The sequence below is a fragment of the Trachurus japonicus genome, chromosome 24 (assembly GCF_045865225.1).
Source record: "Trachurus japonicus isolate A0001 chromosome 24, Traja_1.0".
Lineage (NCBI taxonomy): Eukaryota > Metazoa > Chordata > Actinopteri > Carangiformes > Carangidae > Trachurus > Trachurus japonicus.
The window spans coordinates 18,289,625-18,308,934 of record NC_140930.1 but is presented as its reverse complement, the minus strand read 5'-3'; the positions used below and the strand labels follow the sequence as shown (position 1 = coordinate 18,308,934).

Below are 19,310 nucleotides of genomic sequence, written 5' to 3'. Positions count from 1 at the left end.
AACAGTCTGCTGTAATCATGCAGAATCCGATTATAACAACCCCTGACATGTAACAATAACACCCACAAGTTCTTTTAACGCTAACACTTGATCCAGGCATTAAAGCAAGGTGATATTGAATTATACTGTGGCTCCATGTCACCATCTAGTGTCCCTTTTTAAACTGCAATTTAATTTGTCATACAGCAGGTGATGGATGGGTGGAAGAAATTTTTGTTTAATAGGCTTACACCTAAACTAACAAATCCAGCAGAATAAAATAGGCTATGTGTAGCATATGTTTTCATTTTAATGAATAAATGCCTCTGTGATCTCACTAATCATCCACTCTAAGGATAGCACAGTATGAACCTCGGTTCTTTATTTTGCTGGTCATGTTCTACTTACCATTTAGTATCTTTCCGTTGTGTTGTTGATTTTGCAAAATACAAACAAACAAAAAACACACAAAAACTTTTCTTCTTTTTTAATTATAAGTAAGTTCCTCTTAACTCATATAATCCGACGACACTCAGACCGAACAGTTCATAAATTTCATTTATTCTGCGCGTCGTTCAGTCAGTGAGTGAACAAACATGTAGTGAGCTCCCCTTATGCAAATCCGTCCTGAGCCGAGCGGCACGTCACTTGTTTCTAGTCGGCGTGTTTTTGTGTCCGTACCAGTCTCGCTCAGCAACAAAATAAACGGGAAGATAATCAGGTAATTGTGCTTTAACCTCCACGGAAAACGCACATTTTTTGTGTTGTACATTTACAGAGCGCTTGGTTTTAACATTTCGACGTAACTTGGAAAAACATGAGGGACATTTTCTCAACGACTAATGCTCCTTTTTCTGCCACGATTAGCTCGCTAGCTACCTAGCATTAACGTTAGCCACTTCATTTCCTGGGTCGAGCTAACTGTGGCTAGATGACAGATGGCTACAGCTTTCACTACTTAAATATAAATGCACGTATGAATTGACATGTATGCTATATTAAAAGGGGCACAGTAGGGTGTCGGTTGCTCAGCGCTAGTAACTTCAGCTTATCAGCTAAGTGTGAGTGTTTTCTGTGTCTTTGCTGACTGTTGTTCAGGTCATGGAGTTTGCAGAGCTGATAAAGACACCCCGGGTGGACGGGGTTGTCCTGCACCGGCCGTTCATGCCCACCGTGGAGGGGACCCTGTGTCTGACCGGTCATCACCTCATCCTCTCGTCCAGACAGGACAACACGGAGGAGCTGTGGCTGCTCCATTCAAACATAGACTCCATAGAAAAGAGGTGATAAGCTTTTTTTATCAGCTATTGCTGGGATATTACATGTTCGTTCATAATCTTTGTGATGTCTTTGTTAAACTTCAGTTTCATTTGTTCTGCTTAAAAAGTGGCCCTGACATTTATTAAAAGAAGCATTGATTAATGCGTTTTTATTATTGTATTATTTCTTGATAAAATCTAGAGGCAAATGGAGGAAACAGTGAAAGTACAGTTGTTGGGGTTTTTTGCTGCGGTAGCACAAACTTTGATGTAACCTACCTGCACCAGATCTCGTTATTACGCAGCTGCAGTTTTTTTCACCCATTTTTACAGCTGAGAGAGGATGTGAAACTCTTGTGACAGGAAGTTTCAGTCTGACTGTGGGTTTTCACTGCAGTGAAACCGGCTGAGAACTGATTCAGTGCAGTTGAGGTGGATGCTGAACTGTGAACAGCACGGAGCATTACATGCTAGGATGTTACTGTAAAAAGTAATTGAAGGAAACTAATTCACTATCCTCTTCACATAACTATTTATTACTGAATTCCCCTGATTATAAAGTTTGTCATGACACAACATGATGGATTTTTAAAATCTCCTTAATACAGTGGCCCAAATGGTTAATATCAATGTGTTTTTGCATGCAATAACCCAGAGCACCTACAGAAAACACAACATTGAGAGAGCATGCAAACTCCTCAGACAGTCAGTCTCAAAGGGTTTCACACCACGGTCTGAGTCTGCCCCATGATGCTTGCATCCTCAGTACTGTGCTTACCTTTTAAACTGATCCTTCAACTTGTCTTTCAGATTTGTGGGGTCTGTAGGAAGCATCATTGTCAAATGCAAAGACCTGAGGGTGATCCAGCTGGACATCCCTGGTATGGAGGAGTGTCTCAACATTGCTAGCTCTATTGAGGTAAAAAAAAAAAAAAAAAAAAAACTTCTTGTTACTGTCATTAACTGGTAAATGTTTACTTTTGACATTATTGCTTTATTTTCAGGTCAGATCAACCACATCATTTACCTTTTCTTGTTTCTTTAGGCTCTCTCCACACTTGATTCAGCTTCCTTGATGTACCCTTTCTTCTACCGACCCATGTTTGACGTCATAGAAGACGGCTGGAGCTCTTTCCTTCCACAGGATGCCTTTAAAGATCTGGAGTCTATGGTATGTTCACGCTTCCAGACGAACACTTTTACACTTACATTCTCTCAATCCTCAGTGGTACTTGCCCTATAACTGTCCTTTAACCTGCCACCACTCCTTTTTTATCAGACTGATGAGTGGAGACTGAGTGAGGTAAACAAGGACTTCACCGTGTGTCCGTCATACCCCCCTCTAGTGGCGGTGCCCAAAGATATTGATGATGACACACTGAGAAAAGTAGCTACTTTCCGTCACAGTGGCCGTTTTCCAGTGCTCAGCTATTACCACAAAAAGAACGGCATGGTAAGCACAAGTTAGTTTATAATATGAGTCTGGCTGTTTCTGTTGCAAATTATTCTTTGAGGATTGTGTGATGACTGCTTGTACTGTCTCTACCCCAAATTATTTCCACTCTCAGGTGATGATGCGAGCGGGACAGCCTTTACCTGGAACCAACGGGCGACGGTGTAAGGAAGACGAGAAGCTGATAAACGCCACGCTGCGGCCGGGCAAACGCGGCTACATCATCGACACACGCACTATCAATGTCGCCCAGCAGGCCAAAGCTCGAGGTGGAGGATTTGAGTCTGAGGCTAACTATCCCCAGTGGAGGAGGATCCACAAGACCATTGAAAGGTGGGTCACCAGTGCCTCCATAGATGAGTTACACATACATTTATACTTTGTGCTTATGACATTTCTTTTAATATTGTGACATATCTGTTCATTTCTAGGGCTAACGTCCTCCAGGAGAGCCTGATTAAACTAGTGGAGGCCTGTAATGACCAGTCACACAGCATGGACCGCTGGTTAAGCAAGCTTGAAGCTTCCAGCTGGCAGAGTCATGTGAAGGAGATCCTCACCACTGCCTGTCTGGCTGCCCAGTGTATTGACAGGTCAGAGACCCAAGTTTGATTTGATGTTTTGCTATTTCAAGACCAATAAAGTGTGTCCAAGCAGATTTCTGTCAGTATGATAAATAGTAATGTTGTATGAATTAAGTTCAACCTTTATTCCCACACTGTACAGCCCACCCATAACATGGTACATAAATTTAGTCAATTAATTTCTAATTTCTTTTTTTAAAATCTCTTTTTATTGAACGTTTTTTAGAGATGGGGATATATTTAGTTTCGAAGAGAAAAAAAAAAAGTATTCTTCTATGTTAAATGTATCAAGAAATTCTACCGATGGAAATTAGTTTGGACACACTTTATATTCCAAACATGGTGCTCTTCCTAATGCTGAGTCAGATTATTTCCTTGAAAATTCTGAAAACAGAAAAGCGAGTGACACTTTGAGAATCTGTACTGTGTATTTTTCTTAGGGAGGGAGCATCAGTGCTTGTTCATGGTACAGAAGGCATAGACTCCACCCTGCAAGTGACCTCCTTGGCTCAGATCATCCTTGATCCAGCCTGCAGGACCATCAGAGGCTTCCAGGGCCTGGTGGAGCGAGAGTGGCTCCAGGTGAGCGTCTGTGTGCTTTGAAGTGCAGCCCAAGTATCTAATTATCTTTGTGATGAAACTAAATAATGAGAACAACAAAAATAACACTAATAAATAAGATGCTGTGTATTTTGATACATTTTGATATTCATGGGTTGGTCATTTTTCAAACAATATTGATAAATATTAAATTACAAAACCATTTCTCACTCTGTTAAAGCTGATATTCATACATTTTAGCACAGCAATAAATTCAGTTAGCATTTTAAAGCTCTTTGCATTCCCTCTGATGACCCCTTTCTCCTCTGTGACCACCAACCCAGTCGGGTCACCCATTCCAGCACCGTTGTGCCCAGTCGGCTTACTCCAATAGCAAGCCTCGCCAAGAAGCTCCCGTCTTCCTGCTCTTCCTGGACTGTGTGTGGCAGATCCTCCGTCAGTTCCCCTGCTCCTTTGAATTCAGCGAGAGCTTCCTGGTGCTGCTCTTCGAACACGCCTATGCCTCTCAGTTTGGGACTTTCCTGGGCAGCAGTGCAGCCGAGAGGTAAGTCCGAAGTTCACTGAGCTCTGTCAGCCAACAGTATATCAACCATATGCTATTGATTTTGTGTTACATAGAAAAGAGAACATTTTCGCCGATGTATCAATCCCCAGATCTGTTTTAGTACAGGTTACAACCCACTGAACCGTAGGCAGCCGTTATTCTTACTGTTTAACAGAACACTCTCTTACACTTTTCACAGAGCCAGGCTGTCTCTCCCTGAGAAGACGGTGTCCCTTTGGTCGTGGGTGAATCGGCCCCAGGAACTGGAGCGTCTGGTCAACCCGCTCTATGAGGCCAACAGTCTTGTCATCTGGCCCTCTGTGGCCCCTCAGAGTCTGCTGCTATGGGAAGGTGAGATTTACACTCACATGTACATATTTGGAATCTGAAGTGACTCACACGTGAGGGTCATCACTGAAGTTTCAGTTCAGTCAGACTACATACTTCTATTTATAGATAGATAGATAGATAGATAGATAGATAGATAGATAGATAGATAGATAGATAGATAGATAGATAGATAGATAGTCTTTATTACAGACTTGGGTCCATTATAAATGAAAGAAGACAATACAAAGACACATACTTCTAATAGATTCTAAAATCAAATTTAAGATCGAAAACACATTGCAATGACCTGAGACCAAGCCCTAAAACGTGAACTACTTTGTTATCATACATATAATAAATAGATGGACAGACCCACAACTGAAAATACCCACATAGCAATAGCTAGCATTAGTTTGACGTTTGTTTCAATAGCGTGAACAGGTCACAAAAGATCACGAGTTCACACTACAGAAAATTTTAACTCCTGTCCCCTTTACACTTTCACTATAAACTTCACTATAATGAACTTGTGGACCTGTTACTTTATATGATTAATAAAGAATGTATAGCAGACTGTAGTAGTAGCAGTAGCAGATAGTAGTCCTGGCACTGTTGTTGTATGACACAATCAACTAATAAAACCACATGTGTACTTCCACCATGTGATGTAAAGACAGACTCAAACCTGAAACCCAGTCTGAGAACAGCTAATACCTTTAACCTTTAAAATTGCCAATATTTATACTACATGCTACACTGTATAACCATGGTTAAATTTTTAGCTCACATGGACATACCAAGCTCTCACCAGAAGGGGGCATCATTCATTTCACCATTTGCACCATTGATAAACTTGGTGACCCTGTGGATTTCTAGAAAAATGTTGTTGCATGGAAAAAAACATCAGTCAACATTTACATTTGGCCTTGTATTTGCAAAATTGAAAGAGCCATATAAACATTGATGCATTTTATTTTCAAAGGAAATTTGTCAGGGCAACAGCAAATCATTTGAGGTACAATAAACAGCACAGCATCCCAACACTGTTCTGTACAGATGAACATTTAGCACAGTTAACTAGAGATGTAATGTTGAGAATTTCGGTTCAGTTTTTCTTATGTCCAACAGACTGATCAGACAGTTAGATTAACAAATTCATTTGTTCATTAAAATACTTGTTAGCTTGATGTAAAATACTGTTCAGACAAACCTCTGAGAATGTTCTAGCCTCTCTCAGTGGTGGACGTCCACTTCTGATCTCCCACCACATTGACGGTGTTACATGAAGAGGTCAAAGTCTGTATCTGGCCGTTCAGCTCGTATGACCTTCCGCTCTTCTGGCTGTTGGCGTCTTTACATTTTCAGCATTGCTCAGATTGATTCAGAGATACGTCAGTGATGTGTTTGTCCAACGTGTTTGTCTTAATATAGGCTGTACAGAAGGTTTCCTCTCTGACACCGGAGCTCCTTGGCACCGGACCGTGACAGTGACAGTACAAGTCATCAGCTCGCAGTCATATGCATGCTAATCTGGCACACTTTGACGCAACATGCTCTCATAGTACATATGCAAACTTAAGGTCTATATATGTAGGCTTAAACACTGTGGATGAACTGTTCATTACCAAATAGTAGCAAACAAAAGGAGCAGCAATGGCTACATGATGCACAAGAGACTGTGTGGGTGATGTACAATCAGTGCTGCTCTTCTCCCTCTCAGCAGCCTCCGTCGAGGTGCCCTTCAGCAAAAAACTTTTATCTCCATGTACCAGTGTGAGGCTGAGAGTGTATCAGGCTGCTGACTTTTCGAGGCAGTGCCACTCTAAAGACTTAGGCTTATTTTTTTTCTTGTAACTCATGGTCACTGTAAATCAAGGATCACAGGGAATTATTTAGATCTTATCCTAAGTATCTGCTGCTTAAAACGCATTTTACAAACCTTTCAGAAATTCTAGGGTATGATATTACTTCGTTAAATGCATTAGATAAAATATTGAGTAAAAATGTGTTCATTGAATTTTATTAATGTGCTTTGTTTGGTATGTGTTGTGGGTTTTCCAGCACAAATTTAATGATGATTTAAAAATAATAATAATGTGAAATTATTCAGATAAGAAGGATTGAGTTCACTTCAGTTCTTGTTGATTCGTTGATTTTAACTCCGGAGTCCCATCTATGCTTAAAGATGCTGAACCGCAAATCTACCCCGAAGCGAGGGGCGTTCATTCATAAAGAATAAAAGGGGGGAAAGGGGTCCAGACAGATAAAAGGTCACCAGGTTCAGTCATTTCTATGCGAGGGCGGGGCCCCTCCCTTCCTGCCTAAAGCCTTAGAGCTACACCCTCACTCTATATGAAGTGGAACATAAGAGAGCTGACTGAAGCACGTGAAATGCAAGAGTCATCCTGCTTACACAGCTCTTTCATAGAGAATGACGCACACAGGACCACCCATGGAAGTCAGAATCTCTAAAAGTTGACACTAATGAGGGCTGATGGCTCGTACCAAAAACCTTTATACAATTTCAGAAAAAATCTGAGGGCGCACCTCATGTCCTCACACTGTGGGGGTCCCTCAGTAGAAATCTACACTCATAAGTTGCTGTGTTTTATGAGGTTTCGCACCAGTACATAGCAGTGTGACTATAAAGGTTTCATGGCCTACTGCTGGAAAATTTGAGGGGGAGTTTATTATACAGCTCCCTTTACTGTGCAATCCTACCAGTAATGTCTGTGTCATATAGGGACACACATCCTCCCCCAGCTCCCTCTCCCATGTCATGCTATTTGTGCCACCCAGGCGCTCAGAGGAATTTTGTTACCTACTGACCTGGAATCAGAAAGTGTCATTTCTAATTTGCAAGCTAAAAAAATCTACAGCAATCAAGCATTGGGATTGGACAGTTATTGTTATAAACTTCTCTGAATTAAATGTATCTTTTTTTGATTTCTGTCATGGACTCTTCTCACTGATATATAAATATCAATAAACATAACAAAAATAATTGCGACGTCAGTAGTCAGTGACGTAACGGACACTTATGCCAAGTTGCATGCCATGAATAACTGTTATCTACTTTTACTATGAGGAGGCTCAGGTCATTTGATACGCCGGCCCTTATTATAACAAACAAGTCACGTCGACACTGTGTTGCACATCCCAGACATACAGCACATCTCTGTGGTCAGACTTGTCCTTCCAGTCCATCATCTCCACACCTTCCTCTGCCAAAATACTCAATCCATGTGAGAGCAATGCACACAATCAGTGCTCTGGTTTGTTTATGTTAATATGTATGCTGATCATAGTTGTTTCAACTGTTTCTGTTGTGTGTTAGAGCTGCGTGATCCGCACACACTACTGTGAGGCTGCAGAGTAAATAACAGAATAGTAAACAGAAGCCACTTCCTTGTGCTCCTTAATTTACAGTTCGACTCTTCCTCTTCTTCTGTTACAGGAGTGTTCCTTCGCTGGAACCGCTCCTCCAAGTGTTTCGATGAAGCCTATGAGGAAATGGTCCATATAATTGAATACAACAAGGAACTACAGAACAAAGTAAACAGCCTCCGCAGGCAGCTGGCTCAGCTGGAGACCGAAGATCCCCTGCTGCAAACACCATAGGTAAAAGAGTAAGAAAGATGCAACAGGAGGGGAGTTGAAAGACAGAGGTAGAAAATGAGGAGATTTAACTACATATAAAAACAGATCACAGTCAGCCCACTTACAGGCTTCATTAGCTGTTAATTGTTTTGGTTTGTTTTATATTTTCTGTCTCCTGCACAGATGAAAAATGAAATGAAATCTGCTCTATATTTACATTTATGTCAAAATCAACCCGTCTTTTAGTTAGTTCGAAATCCGGTTTTCTTCACAAAACCAACATGGCTTAATTGTCACATAGAAGCTAAATAGGAATGAGAGGGAAACATGTAAAAACAGAACAAAGAAAAAACACTGCCAGTTGTTCCTCAGAGAGTGCTGCTAAAAGCCAAACATCATCTCACTCAGAGACATGATGTGTGGATGTACAGAAAATAGTTGAATTTTTCCTATCGCTTCATTTCACAGTGACTTCCTCGAACTGTGATTCATTTACATGCACAACGCTGAGTGAGTGAGGTCATTTTCTCCCCAAAACTGCACATTGGACTCTTCTGTGTATTAGTTGGCATTTGTGTTGTTGAGGAATGAGATGCGGGGGCATCTGATGAGCAGTCGATCCTTCATAAACAGTGTTATGTGTAGACGTTCACATGCCACAGGGTACATACCAAACAGCCTGCTGAATGTATATGTCTCTAAAGCACTGCAGAGTAACTATGGCAACATATAGGGTGCTATAAGGCAGCATGTAACCTTGCTGCACGCTAGGATGATATAAGATGCGTAGGTAGGGTCAGCACCTTCTGTACTCTACATATCCTGATTGTTGCATCTTTGTCGGGTCATTTACTTGAAGTTGACATTCCAGTTAATAACAGAGTCTAATTAATAACACCAAAAGATTTATTTAATGAAACCTCATCCATCAGTTTCAAATTATATTGTGCATAATAATAAACTATTAACAAGTGTGAGAGCATGATGTGGAAGCATTTATGTAATGATCATGTGATGGTGGTGTTGTCATGGTTATGGCAATATGACATGACAGCGTTAATCACATGCAGGTTTGTCTGAGTAACGTGAGAAACTGCTTTAGAGACCCGTTTATATTTTAGTAACTAAAGTTATATGATAGTTGTCATGTTCATATACATTATGAATCAAAATGCACATCTGCTCTTCTGTGGTATAGCATCCAAAACCAATGCACTTTCTACGTAGGGCATTTCAATGACTTGATATGAATATACTCTGTGTGAAGCCATTATAGTAAACCACAATATCAAATAATACTCTTCTAAGTATAATTCCTGCAATTAGCATTATTCTTTTTGATGAGATTCACCAGTGGTTGCCATAGTAGACAGTTATTATCTAAATAATATAAAATATTTAAATCAATAGGCTATATGTCAATAAATCCATCTTATGATATTCAAACTTGTTATGTTCACTCAAAGTCTGTGCAGAACAAAAAGACGTCGCAGGAGATGTATCCTCACCGTTAACTTATCTATTAAAAAACAATTTTTGTTACTAACCTTGAACTCATCGTAGACAAAGTGGGGTCAGGAAAACCATGTTCTAAACCTTTAATTGTTAAAGAAGCATCTAAATATGTTCTAAACAACTTCACCTGAGTTCTCTTTGCAACATGGTATTAAAGGTCATCCTTCACTATTGTCCATGGTGAGTTAACTTAGCCTAGTGCTATGAAGAAAACTTAATGCTGCCCTGTAAATGCATTCTTTAGATAACATTTCTCCACTTATCTCCTCACATTTCATAGATTTTGCTTGATAGAGTAAATAATGTTATAATCACACTAACCAGAACTGATTCCAGCCACTACAGAAAACTGCTTTGTAAAGGGAATGTTTACATGTATATTTCATGCCTGCACTATGTACATTGTCTCCTTCAGCCAAAAAGAGACACCTTACCTTGATGCTTTCTGTGTGCATGAACAGTCTCGCCGAGGTAACGGTGTCATTTTAAGGTGATACAAAAAAAAAATGCTTTTGCGTTCCTCAAATGCTTGTTGCTTTGTCGCAACAGTCAACACAACTCTTAAAGATTATCAGCACTGTTGATGAGCAATGTTTTTCTCTGTTGTTGTCGGTGCACTTTTCAACTTTGTGCAAAGCCTTACTGTAAAATGAAAATTCAAAATGAACATTTAATTTTTTTTTGTCTGTAAAATTATATGATCGCTTAAATGATTATTATTATTTTTAAGTTTCCAAAACATTAAAAAATAATGGCACAAATGTGTTTGATTTTGTCATTGATTCGGTGAGTTATTGTGAACACAGCAAATTTGGCGTAATTCAAAGTCATTAGTTTAATTTTTTTCTTGTCCTTAAATTTCAGTCTTAAATAAATAAATAAATAATTAAATTAACTTAACTTCTGTAGTCGTATAGCTAGTCCTAACCTTTAAAGCTGCACTTGATGTTTGCATATAGGCGGTAGATCAAATAACCATGTGATGTGAAACCTATCTTTCATCTATACAGTGGCTGGTGACGTGCCATTCAATTTTCCTATACCCCATAAAGCTCGCTCAGTGATTAGTAAACAGCACCCCAGCACACTTCACAAAATGTGTTACCATGACTGTGACGAAACCATCATCTAATCAGGTGCATGGGGAATAAATAGCCCAAGATCAGCTGCCTCATGGAGGCATGTGATGGCAGCCAGTGTTTACAGTGGTACCGTACAGCCGTCACTCCTCCTGCATCGTCCTTACGGCCTTGCATCTGTCACGACTCTGATTTCGTGGCCTAAACCTTTGATTTACTTACCTAGGTAGGGTTGAGGAGGAAAAAAAGAGGGATTGTGTTACTCTCTGAAATAATAGTACTGGATTTCATCAAACTTTTGATGCCTTTTCAGTTGGCACATTGAGTGAGAACTGAGCGTCATCTCACAGTTATCAGGTGTCGTTATACTGGCTGGGGATGAAGGATAGAGGACCTGGGTTACCCAAGTTCATCTGCCTGAGAGAGAAAAAAATAGTGATTTTCATAACTGCAGTGTTATCTCAGTTTTCCTTATCCTAGTTTTTTTTTGTTTTTTTTTTTAGAAAAAGTGTGTCAGTTTACAGATCAACTTGTTTTCAAGTTGGTTGTTTCCTTCCCCCCGGTGATGACTGGCAGGGGGGGGTGTGCTCCTGTCCACCACTCACAAGCCGGCACTGATCTTAAGCCGTCCCTTTGCTCGCCCCACTCAGACCCCTCCTCTGTGGACCTCCTCTATCTAATGCAAACAAACGTCAAAGTCAAACAGAGGATGTGTGTACATGTTCGCATCATACCTTCACCCATCAGCCACCTGGAAAACATGAATGGATCCCGTTGCATTCAAATCAAAGCCTGCATCACTTCCACAATGATTCAATTATCCAATCATTAGTGTTTGATTACAATGCTGCTTCAAGTTTATCCTTTGTTTTGAGTCCAGCTACTTTTAAATTACTCATCATCTCTTCTCAGTATTTATATAGGCCTTGCAGTATCTAGAAACACGTGAGCTCATTTGTTTCAGTGGGTTCTATTTGTTTTTGATGACGTTCTGGATATGAGGACGTGAAGCTCGTCTGTTGTGCCTTTGTAGGATGACACATTATAGTCTGCGGTCAATCTAACATGCAGTAGTAATGATACAGTTTATAACATGTGCAAAAGCATCTACAAACTCAGACTGTGTCGTCAAATGCTCAAACCCACACGACTATGTTATATTCAAAATCCCTAAATCTTCAAAGAAAACAAATGCAACGATCATTTGCGGGAAAACAATGCCTCAGGAATTTTATGAAATTGAGACGCTAGAGAACAGAGTCTGAAAGGTTCAGAGACTGGGGACCCATGGGACTTCATACCCTGCAGGTTGCAATACATCTCTGATGCTTGAAACTGAAACAGTAATAAATAAATATGTACTACTTGTGGATTCCTCTAATGTTTTGTTGTCAAACCTAACGAAACATTAGATGAGTTGCCATCACATTCTAGACATGAAGTTTGATTCTGTACACTGTAGCAATAGCATGCTTAAAAATACACACAGGGCTTTTGCAAAGTGTTCAGACTCCACTGAAGTCAATTATGTAACATTTTGTAATGTTGCAGCTTCATGTTACAATAAAACACCAATCATTTCTCCCCACATAAAACTCAAATCAATGTGTAGGAACAGCTTAGAGATATCTAGATTAAGAGAAATTGAGCACATTTATCTCGAAAATATTCATAAATCTGCATATGATAAACAAATACATACATACAATTCTGTTTTGCTGTGTGATTTGGAGGTATTGGATGTTGGTAAGAGACCTAATGAATTTATATGATCTTGACATATGAAAATAAGTGAGTTTGTAGATATTTACTAGTACTATACTCTCAATTGAGGGTAAAAACAAACACCCTGGGAGCCAGGGAATGATCTAGACTTTGATAACACCATAACACCCATAGCCAGACCCCGTGGTCACATGATTTCATGGATGTGTGTAGAGATAGTTTCTTTTTTTTGGGAGCACGTGTTAAACCCTGCTGGTTTTAAATTTAACCTGCAGTGAATGGACGTTTTACACTGTCTTTAAGACCAAGCTGAGCCGAGCTGGGTCGCAGGGTGTTGGTGGTGGTGGTGGTGGGTGTCGGTGACGCTCTGTGGGAGTGGTCTGTGAAGGAGGACCGCACCTCCGGGACTCCACCAATCCGAGGGAAAAGCCGGCTTCCTGTGAAACCAGATGGTCGCTGATATATAGCTTGAAGAAGCAGCTGATGCAACACTGGACGGAGATAACACAGACAGGTCAGAGAAGCTGCAGCTCAGCAACAGGAGGAAGCCGCATCATCTCACTCTCACAGAGCCCGTCAGACAGGAGCTTTGTCTGCCTTTACTCCCCTCACATCAACCGGTGAGTGAACCGCTTCCGTTACATTTCCTGGATTAATCCGCGCACACGTGGAAACTGAATGAAATGAATTGTTTAATTGTTTAATCTCAATTACCGAAACGCACAATAGTGATCGTTGCTGCAGTGAACACGTGCTACTTTTACGACCCTCACCCTCTGATAAATACAGTATATATTATTTTTATTTATTTATTTATTTATTTATTTGCCAAATCGGAGTCCCCTCTTTAATGATAGGCCTATTAAGGATCAGTCTGCTACAGTCTGAACAGAAACGTGTGGTGCCAAGGCGGCTTCACTCGGCGCACTGGCCTGCTTTCACTTGGATCAGTGCCAGTCACAGTCTGCTCTCCATCTCACATCTTCCTTTTTTTTTTTTGTCAGCATCTTAAACGTCTCCATCATGTGGGGAAGCAGCTAAAATGACAGAGTGCAGAGATCCAGTCACTATAAGGAGCTGAATTACAGACATAGGCTACTGTATAGTTCACCGTGACGTGCCGAATCAGCACAAGAGGGGGGGGGGAGCTCCGACTCGGGGCCCCTCCACTCAAGCTGCTTACGTGGTGCGCACGTACAACCCGTGTTGGCACAACAGTGAACGCACATGCCGTGATGAGCGTGGCAATCGAGATGGATCAGAAGCCACAGTAGTCAAGTTATACATTTTTTTCCTACTTTTTATTCTTACCTATAAATGAAATTCCCTTTCATAATAGGAATTTTGTGCAGTATATGATCACTTTTTTTTTTTTTTTTTTTTTTTTTAATCCAAATGAGAATTTCACTATAAAGTTTAGAGATGACCCGGGTCGTTTTCTAAAACGTGTCAAAGTGATTTCCAAACCCCGTCCCTGTGACAGTCGACCTGATCTTGACACTGTTGTTTGCTGTACGCCCTCCCCTCCTGATTGGTCGTCGTTGAAGGCAGGGCAGTATAAATACTCTCCACTTATTCAATTCCTTCCTTTTTTGGAAGCTGCCTGCTACCTCGGTAAGTTCACTTCCCTATACATGCATTTACGCGGAGGTTGATGGCGGATAAGTGATGAATAAATGGAAAAACTCACCATCGGACAGCGTTTTACGAGAATAAACTTGCAATTCGCGGCGAGGACCTTAAAATAAACAGTGGGTGTAGTTTATAGAGCTGCTGCCGTTGCGCTGGGATCATGTTCCATATGTTCTCTACTCTCACGGAGACGCACGATCACACTATTGTCCGATGAAAGTTTTGTAACCAGGCTGTGTGAGCACAAGGCGGAGGATAAAATCTTTTTGTTGCTATGCGCTGGAGGGTCTACTGGACAACAATAGTCTGTCATTTGCATCAACACAAAGCCCACCACTTTTTTTTTTGTATTTTGCCTCACAAGCTCTTTGCACCGTCTAACTGCAGACAGAGCGGTAGTATTTGCCACTGTCTGTGTCTCTTGGCACCTGGGCTTTGGAGAGGAGCCCAGATCTATTGACACAGATCTTCATGCTTTGGCCCAGAAAGTATACTAAGAGAGGCCAGTAGATAACAGCAGTCAGTTCAAATGTCAACTCAAAAGTGACACACAATGAACTTGTGGTACTTATTGAATAGAAAATTGAAGACTTCTCCTTTTTTTTTTTTTTAAAGGGGGTAAAATCTTTTCTTTTTTTTAACCAATGCTTCTGGAGTTTATTACCCCCAAAGCTTGAACACACTCTTCATTTCTTGCAGGTACCAACATGGCTGTCATGAAAACACTCAGCAAGGTGGCCAAGCAGGCCCTGCTCAGCACCCCCGGGTGCGGCTGCCAGCCCCTAACGGTGGCTGTACGCAACATCAGCTTCTCCCCTCGCCAGGTGACGTCTGATGCCAGCTTCCACTCTGTGTCCTTCTCAGAGACAGACCACCCCAAGGTGCTCATTACAGGTACGCAGCATTTCTTTTTGACTATAACAGAAGAGAGCCTTGCCTGGCAGCATAAGTGTGGCACTTCAATAGAGGATTATGTATTTAAGTCAGCAGCTCTAGGAGGATTGGAGAGCTGCAGGTTTCCTAACAGGTTTGGCAGTGAGAGCAGAATGAGATGTCAGTTTTGAAAACAAGACGTAGACATCAAGCGCTGTGACCTTTTATTCTTCCTGGGGCCTGATTACAGTCTCTATGGAAACCAGTGCTGATGAGTATTAGCTGCCGCTGATTTAATACGTTTCCGTCTCTTCTTCCGTCTAATCGCAGGTGGCCTTGGTCAGCTCGGGGTGGGGCTCGCCAAACTGCTGAGGTGAGACTTCTAATTTGTCTTGGCACAGACTTTACAACAGGCAATCAGTAGTCAGATGTCATTGTAACAATGTGAGAATGGTTTTTGGTGCATTTTCAAGATGTTTAACCTGGTTTTCCTACCTCACAGGAAGAGGTTTGGCAAGAACAACGTGATTCTGTCTGACATCAGGAAACCTCCAAGCAACGTTTTCCACAGCGGTGAGTAAACCATATGAAGAACTGAGTTTGGCTCCAATGCGTTTTAAATATTTAGTTTCAACATATGTGCTTTTGTGCAAAACTACATTACGAGCGTTCAGCCTCCCCTTTGTTTGTTCACATGAAGGAGCTCAGAGTTCCTCAATACCACAGGCATTTAAAATTTCCGATGTTTGGCAATACAGGACAGGCAGAGGTGATGAAACCTGTTTAGAAATCTTCAAGTTGTTCGTTCCTGCCTGAAATGAGCCACTTCCAGTTCATATTGATTTTCTTTTATTTCTGCCCAGGAATAGTTTACATTTTTCCTAAAAAAAAAAAAGAAAGAAAAGAAAAATGCTGTTAATGAATTACAGAAAATCAAAAATATGACATGCAGTGACTTTATGTTAGTGTCTAGTCTTGAGTTGTCAAAAGATCTAGTGAATGTAGCTGTTAACAGCTCTTAGGACATCAGAGGGAAAACATGAGAGAATAAAACATTTAGAGTGATATTAGTAAATTAATTTCAAAGAAAACTGAATGTGATGGTGGCAAAGTGCAGATTAATATAGAATAGAATGAATATATAAGATGACTCAAACTGTTGTTTTTATCGCCATCAGGCCCCTTCATCTACTCAGACATCCTGGACTACAAGAACCTGCGGGAAATTGTAGTGAACAACCGCATCACTTGGCTGGTTCACTACAGCGCTCTCCTCAGCGCCGTCGGAGAGGCCAACGTAGCCCTGGCACGTTCTGTCAACATCACCGGTGAGTGAAATTACAGTATAATTCAGTTCAGTGGCAAGTCGTTACAGCAACATTATTGTTCCCTTAAATACCATATTTAAGCGTGGAATGTCTTATTGTCTAATTTGAAAGTTTTATTGGTGTTTTGCTTTTTAGGGCTTCACAACATCCTGGACATCGCAGCAGAGCACGGCCTGCGTCTCTTTGTCCCCAGCACCATTGGTGCCTTTGGTCCCACTTCACCTCGTAACCCTACGCCAGATCTCTGTGTGCAGAGACCACGCACCATCTATGGTGTTTCCAAAGTCCACGCAGAGCTGATGGGAGAGGTGAGATATTTAGAGATATTTACATCTTTTTATCTAAGAACCCAACGGAAATCTAAAAAAAGGGATTGAGGAAAAAGAGATTTAATCAAAAATGTATTTCCTCCTCTGCCACAGTACTACCACCACCGCTATGGTCTGGATTTCCGCTGTCTCCGATACCCAGGAATCATCTCTGCTGACTCCATGCCTGGAGGTGGTACAACAGGTGAGAGAGATGAAATTCAGATGTTATACAAGGTTTCAATTTTAATGATGTCTATTCCTGTACCCCTCCTGCCATGTCACAAGTCTGTTATGTAACCGACTTATTCCAGAGTTGTTGTGACTTGCTTGTATTTTTAGGCCAGGAGATAACCCGACGCACACATGTCCATGCACTATGCCCATATTTTCACTGAATAGCAACCACACCCACATACTACATCCTAACTCTGCTCCTTGTTGTCGTCACTTTTTTAAATAGCTGTGGTTGCTAACTATAATAATGAAAAATATAAAGTGTTGCACTTAACTGGTGCAATATTAAAGTCTGTTTTTCCCGTTTCTGACCAGACTACGCCGTTCAGATTTTCCACGACGCCATCAAAAGCGGAAAGTTTGAGTGCAACTTGAAACACGACACGCGGCTGCCCATGATGTACATCGACGACTGCCTCCGCGCCACGCTGGAGGTGATGGAGGCGCCGGCCGACACCCTGAGCATGAGGACCTACAACATCAACGCCATGAGCTTCACCCCCGAGGAGCTGGCCCAGGAGCTCCAGAAGCAGATGCCACTGGATGTCTCATATGATGTAGACCCAGTCAGGCAGGCGATTGGTTAGTCAACTTTTTTTTAATTTGTTTGTGATTAGCCAAAATGTTGTTGAACAGGAAGTCAATGACAGCAGGCACCGCCTCTTCATGCCAGATGGTTAATAAACCTCAACCCAACATGTTCCTTTTGTAAATAACATCCTTTGTCTCTTGTCTCCTCCTCCACAGCTGACAGTTGGCCAATGAACTTCGACGACTCCAACGCACGGAATGACTGGGGCTGGAAACACGACTATGATCTCCCAGAGCTCGTCCAGACAATGCTCAACTACTTTGGCGCAGAAACACGCATGGCTCGTGCCAACTGAGGGCAGCGCGACATCAGTTCTTTGTACATAATGTATAGACTGACCAAAGGGAATAGAGGAACGTGGCCCATTCAGGGTCGTTCTCTCGCTTCTCTCTGTAAAATCAGAAGGGCTCTGCTTACCTGGCACAAGGCTATCATGTCTCTAGAACGAAAAAGGTCAGCGCGGGCACGACAATCCTCCCCCGCTCCTGTCTGTCTACTCCTGGTGTGCTCTCTTTGCCCCTTTTTTCTGCTCAGAGATTTGGGCGAAGAGCATACTGTTGTAAGAAGTGTCGGGGATATCAAAAAGTGGCCAGTGAAAACTTGTTTGGTATTTACAAAAAAAACACAAAAAACCAACAAAAAAAAGGAAAAAGGGATGACTTGCATGTTAATGAATAGCGCAAACTTTTGCAATGTTTTCTGGGCAAAAAATCAAGGGAATGTTGCATTGTGTCTTTCTGAGCATTTCTACCAGTTTTTCATCGTAAAATCCAAAATCAGTCAAGGTTTTGTCTGCAAAATTTCCGTGGGTTTCAAGTGTTCAGGGACTGAAGCTCATGGGGCAAAAATCAAGTAACTTTTGGATTTAAAGGGTTATTCAAATACACAAGTTGTGTCCTTTGCACTTTAGATGGAACTCTATCGTTAAATTACTGACAAGTAAAATGAGCCTGTGTGGGCAATTTTTCTGATACAGTATATCTGTATTTTTGAGCAATGCGGAGCGATAATTCTTAAGAATTGTTCTTCTGTTTATTCCACGTAACATTATTTATTGTTTGGTGTTAAATGTGTGGGAGCTTCATTAAGTGAAAGCATTTCTTAACACTCTTTTTCTACGCGTTTCTGTCCACTTTATGTTACTTTTTTTTCATTAACTCTGTGGGATTTATTTTGACATTTAAAAAGGGAAATGTGACTCACTACATCACATTTACGTTTAGCCACATTTGGTGGTATTTTTTCTGTATTTCAACCTTATGTAAAATAAATGTGGAAACTGGTTTATATGTAAAAGTCCTAGCTAGGTCTGTCTGCCTTTTCAGTTACACAACAAGCTTTAACAATTAAAACTTTTCCACATATTTCTGCCTGTTTCTGTGGTTTCCTTCTTTCACACCTTTCGTAACATGGAGGCAATTTAATCTCTCAGTAGATTATCTTATCTAAACAAAACAAAACACGCAGGTTGTTGCCTCGGGTTTGACCCTCTGTCTGGCAGAGTGTGCCATAGCAAATATTTTTTGGATTATGACCTGTTCTGCGTCAAACTGAAAAATTCTGTGACCGTGAAGTGAAAGATTTGAACTTCCTTTTTGTTTCAAAGCCATATGAAGGTGCCAAGCGGTCACACTGAGTGTCAGTTAACACAAGCTGCTGAGCATTAGATATCACTTACAATATTCCTGGCAGTGTAGAACCATCAGCAAAC

At 41.1% G+C, this 19,310-nt stretch overlaps 2 protein-coding genes across 3 annotated transcripts; both read left to right on the top strand.

Moving 5' to 3' along the window:
- The first annotated feature begins 606 nt into the window (after positions 1 to 606).
- Positions 607 to 10,375, top strand: mtmr9 (myotubularin related protein 9). The gene is made up of 11 exons (XM_085770577.1): positions 607 to 700; positions 1,078 to 1,262; positions 2,049 to 2,157; positions 2,284 to 2,409; positions 2,518 to 2,691; positions 2,807 to 3,024; positions 3,123 to 3,284; positions 3,716 to 3,857; positions 4,160 to 4,380; positions 4,580 to 4,731; positions 8,168 to 10,375. The coding sequence occupies exons 2-11, from the start codon at positions 1,081 to 1,083 to the stop codon at positions 8,329 to 8,331; spliced, it is 1,650 nt and encodes a 549-aa protein (XP_085626703.1). The 5' UTR covers positions 607 to 700; positions 1,078 to 1,080; the 3' UTR covers positions 8,332 to 10,375.
- A 2,741-nt stretch (positions 10,376 to 13,116) lies between these two features.
- Positions 13,117 to 18,963, top strand: tdh (L-threonine dehydrogenase). Of its 2 annotated transcripts, none has more exons than XM_085771289.1 (9): positions 13,117 to 13,249; positions 14,961 to 15,155; positions 15,465 to 15,507; positions 15,637 to 15,707; positions 16,313 to 16,462; positions 16,598 to 16,770; positions 16,885 to 16,975; positions 17,323 to 17,589; positions 17,755 to 18,963. In XM_085771289.1, exons 2-9 carry the CDS (start codon positions 14,969 to 14,971, stop codon positions 17,892 to 17,894), a joined length of 1,122 nt encoding a protein of 373 aa, XP_085627415.1. In that variant the 5' UTR covers positions 13,117 to 13,249; positions 14,961 to 14,968; the 3' UTR covers positions 17,895 to 18,963. The 2 variants fall into 2 exon arrangements, with proteins under 2 accessions (XP_085627415.1, XP_085627414.1); XM_085771288.1 differs by lacking the exon at positions 13,117 to 13,249 and adding an exon at positions 14,217 to 14,243.
- Positions 18,964 to 19,310: the final 347 nt, after the last annotated feature.